General features: G+C 51.2%; 1 protein-coding gene across 1 annotated transcript; it reads right to left on the minus strand.

The window, feature by feature from the left end:
- Positions 1-1424: 1424 nt before the first annotated feature.
- Positions 1425-2740, minus strand: LOC123161157 (remorin 4.1). Its single transcript, XM_044579004.1, has 2 exons — positions 1945-2740; positions 1425-1848 (listed from the first exon to the last, which is right to left on the minus strand). Exons 1-2 carry the CDS (start codon positions 2569-2571, stop codon positions 1639-1641), a joined length of 837 nt encoding a protein of 278 aa, XP_044434939.1. The 5' UTR covers positions 2572-2740; the 3' UTR covers positions 1425-1638.
- Positions 2741-3911: the final 1171 nt, after the last annotated feature.

A 3911-nucleotide genomic window follows, 5' to 3' on the forward strand; every position in this document is an offset into this window, starting at 1 on the left:
CGATCGACGAGAGAGAGAAACCCCGAGCAAGGGCTCGGGAAAAGACTCTCTAGGGCAGCCGGTCAACACGACCGGCGGATGAACCCTAGGTACGGGCGGCGCGGCCCCCGGCGGCGGTCATGGAGGCCGACCGCCCAGGGGGCAGCGCGCGGGTGCGGAAGCGTCAGGCTAGGGTTTAGGATCGGGATAAGGTTGATACCATGTTAGAAGGGAGAGTGAGGTTTGGTGGAATTGTTGTTGTATTGCTTGAGCGCGATGATAGCATCTACGAGCAAGGGTTTGATTTACATGGTGAAAATGTTGAGCGCGAGCATGCATCTCCTGCAACCTTTGAACAATTTGTTGAGTTTCATCAGGAATTGTGTGATTGGCATACTCATGTCCAGCTCCAGGTTGACTTGGTTGAGCACATGTTGACTAACATTGGCAACCAATATATCTATCAGTTTGATTTCTTTTCATGCAAACAAATTTCGACTGAGTTGTAAGACTATTTAATATTGTTGTCTTTTGATTGGGTTGTAAGACTATTTCGAACGTATAACAATTTGCTATGTTTAATTTGAACCATTTGATATGCATCATTTTCATATTTTTATATTAACCTATGTTTCAAAAACTATTTTATAAAACGTCGGTAAATTTGTATAAACATCAAAACCAGCAGGGAATACTCGGAATGAATTTATATTAACTAGTCCACAAGTGTCTTATATTTTGAGATGGAGGTAGTAATTTCACGGGCATTTTTTTCTTTCAATAAAGAATTTAGCAGAATGGCTGTAATTCAGTTCATTCTATTCCTATTATTTTCCAAGTTTTTATTTTCGTATTCTTTTTTTAGTAGAATACGAAAATATTCTACTAAAAAAAGAATACAAAAATAAAAACTTGGAAAATAATATCCATAGCACGGCATCACGCAGTGGGATATTCATAGCACGGCATCACGCAGTGGAATACGAAAATATTCCTACCATTTAACTTTTTTGTTGTTGTTGCGAGAAGGGCTTGAATATCCATAGCACGGCATCACGCAGTGGGATCCAACTCATCTGATTCTGATGGGTGCTTCGGGAATGATCATTATCACCCGGTCACTGTCACGCCTTAGTTAAATGGCTCTGGCATTGCATATGAGCTTTCAGCGAGACCAGAGGCTACCCACCAAGGCCATGGAAATTTGGCTTTGCCATTAGGAGAAGGGCAGGTGGCCTGCAGCTCAGGGCAGATCTCTGACCAAGTTGACTTGGCCTGCTAGTCACACCACACGCAAAGTAAGGGCCTCGATCGAATATTTCAGAAGAATTTAAGTTTGGAAGAACAGTTAGATAATCGCTTTTTTCGGGGACAAGAATGGGTATGAGATTAGTTAGGCCCCATGAGGCAATCAATGAAAACATTCGGAGAAAAGTCATGCCAAATGATACGGAAGAAAAAGCCATCTTCTAACGGAAATGTTCTCAATAATATACAGTCATAGTACAAGCCAGCAAATCCGATGTTTTAAACTCTGTACAGTTACATCCCTGGATTCAGTAATACATACAGTAACAGATGGATGTCGATCAAAGATAAGAGTAGGAAATTGATGGTTGGTTGGTGAAGAAGAAGACGACGACCATGTAGATGTAGCTCTTAGGAGGAGGAGGAGAAGGAGAAGAAGGAGCGCTTGGTGGGCACCCTGCCGACGGCCTTCATGAAGTTGGCGAGGTCCATGACCCGGGCCGTCTTGGTCCCGCGCGCCGCCTCCGCCGACGCCCGCTTCTCCTCCGCCTTCCGCCGCGCCCGCGCCACCTCGTTCTGCGCCTTCTCCGTCGCCTTGGCGCGCTCCTCCTCCAGCTTCCTCTGCAACACCCAAACCAACCAGGAATTCTTCATCTTACTTCTTGCTCGCATGGTGAGCAGGGATCGAACGAGAAGGAATCATTTAGGAGTACGTACCTCGATCTTGCTGAGGTAGGTGGCGGCCGTGTGGATCTGCTGGTTCTCCCACCCGTTGATCACCACCTCCTCCCGCTTAAACTTGTTGTTGATCTTGGCCACCTCCTCCGCCTGCCACGCCGCCACCTTCGCCTCCGCCTCCTCCTTCTTCACCTGCCGCACCTCCACCACCTCCGCCGCGGGCGCGCACGAAGACGACGACGTTGGCGCCGGTGGTAGCGCGCCGCCGGTGTCCGCCACGATGGCCAGCGGGTTCGTCTCCGTCTCCGGCACGGGCTCGTGCTCCCCGATCCGCGCCAGCTGCAGGTCGTTGTTCCCGGCGCCGGAGTCCCCGGGGCAAGGGTCGGCTGGCGCGCCCCCCGCATCCGCCATGGCCATGAACTCGCGGCCCATGCTGCTGGACATGAACTGCTCGTCGGAGTAGGAGGACAGCGAGCGCTGGCTGGCCACGTCCCAGGACGGCTGCCGCAGCGGCGCCGGCGCCGGCGACGGGTGGATGTCCCGGTAAGTGGTACTGTCGCCGTCGGCGTCCACGTCCACGTCGTCCTCCGCCGGGGCCGACGGCGTCGCCAGCCGCTGCAGCCGCTCGCTGACCGACATGTGATCGATCGGATCGGAGCTGCTCATCGGAGCACAGCGCCGATGGATAGGTTCCGGTGGTGTGGCGGACCCAGTTCTTGGAGGTGGAGTTGGTTAGTGTAGCGTGGCTAAGCACAAAAGGCTAGCAGCAGTGGGAGGGGTGAGAGGAGAGAGGGAAAAATGGAGGGGCGCGGCTGGTGGACGGCCGAGGGGATAACGACTATGCCGGTCGGCATACGGGATGACACGTATCACTCAAATTGCGGGCTCTGTAATCGCGTGTAGTGTATGCGCTCCTAATTTTGTGCGCCGCTGATGAATAACGGCATCTCGGACACCATATCCCGCGCATCGGTGGGCATCGGTGTCCACGGACAGTCGTCAAATCTAGACAAAACTTGATGCAAATGAAATTTAACCAAATGAAACAAAGTTGATTCAAATTTAAACAAACCGGATGATTTTCATCCAAACTTAGATATCTTTTTACGTAAAACCGGATGATATTTTGTTCACTGAACTAAAACTAAAACTAAAATCTAAATGACGGTGACCTCGTACACCTGGCCGGGCTGGTCGGCGGCGCCTCCATCGCGGTCGTCGGAGTCGGGCTTTCAGCGACGGAAGGGTGCGATGTCGCGGCAGAGTTTCGTGGTCGTCGCGTGGTGCTCACGGATTATCTTCTCCGCTAGCTCTTGATCCGCGTGCAATGCGGCCGTGGCCACCGCAGACGTGGGCAGGGGGAAGATGAATAACGGGAGTTACCGGAGTCAGGGCCGTGGTGGTCTCACTCAGAGACCACACCTCCCCATACTTCGCCATCTCCTCGTCGAGGCGGCGGAGACGGCGCTTGCTGGTCTCGGCCGTGGTCTTTGATCGATTGATGATCCAGGCCGTTGCAAGCTTCGGGTATCGGAGTTAAATCCGTGTTAGATCTCGGGTAGGGGTCCTGATTTGGTGGTCTTAGCTAGATGGTAACATGATGAACAAGAGAGACAATGTTTACCCAGATTTGGGACATCTTCAAGAGGTAAAACCCTACGTCCTGCCTTTGTTGTATTGACTGTGTTGGATTACAAAGTACACGATGATCTACCTCGAGATCGTATGTGAATTTCTAATTCTCTACCCTATACTCTAAACCTCTCGACTTATATAAGGATCGGGGGTATCTAGGGTTACATGTTAGTCGGTTACATCTAGGGATAAACATGCAGATGATTCAATGTGTCTTGGAGTATGCCTAAGTCATCGGAGGATTCCATCTTGAGTACACCTTGGGGCATGGCAGTCTTGGCCCGCTCGTTGACGATCCAAGGGTCCTCGGCCCGGGTCACTATGATGGGCTCAACATGGTTAGCAACCCCTAATACAGGACACCGTCATCG

Source organism: Triticum aestivum, chromosome 7B (genome assembly GCF_018294505.1).
Source record: "Triticum aestivum cultivar Chinese Spring chromosome 7B, IWGSC CS RefSeq v2.1, whole genome shotgun sequence".
NCBI classification, from domain to species: domain Eukaryota; kingdom Viridiplantae; phylum Streptophyta; class Magnoliopsida; order Poales; family Poaceae; genus Triticum; species Triticum aestivum.

What these genes read in the sequence shown, in the direction of transcription:
- LOC123161157 (XM_044579004.1), bottom strand. Translation starts at nt 2,571, where the DNA reads ATGAGCAGCTCCGATCCGATCGATCACATGTCGGTCAGCGAGCGGCTG. An exon ending in CCTACCTCAGCAAGATCGAG is followed by an intron (nt 1,849 to 1,944) that starts GTACGTACTCCT and finishes TGGGTGTTGCAG; the next exon opens with AGGAAGCTGGAGGAGGAGCG.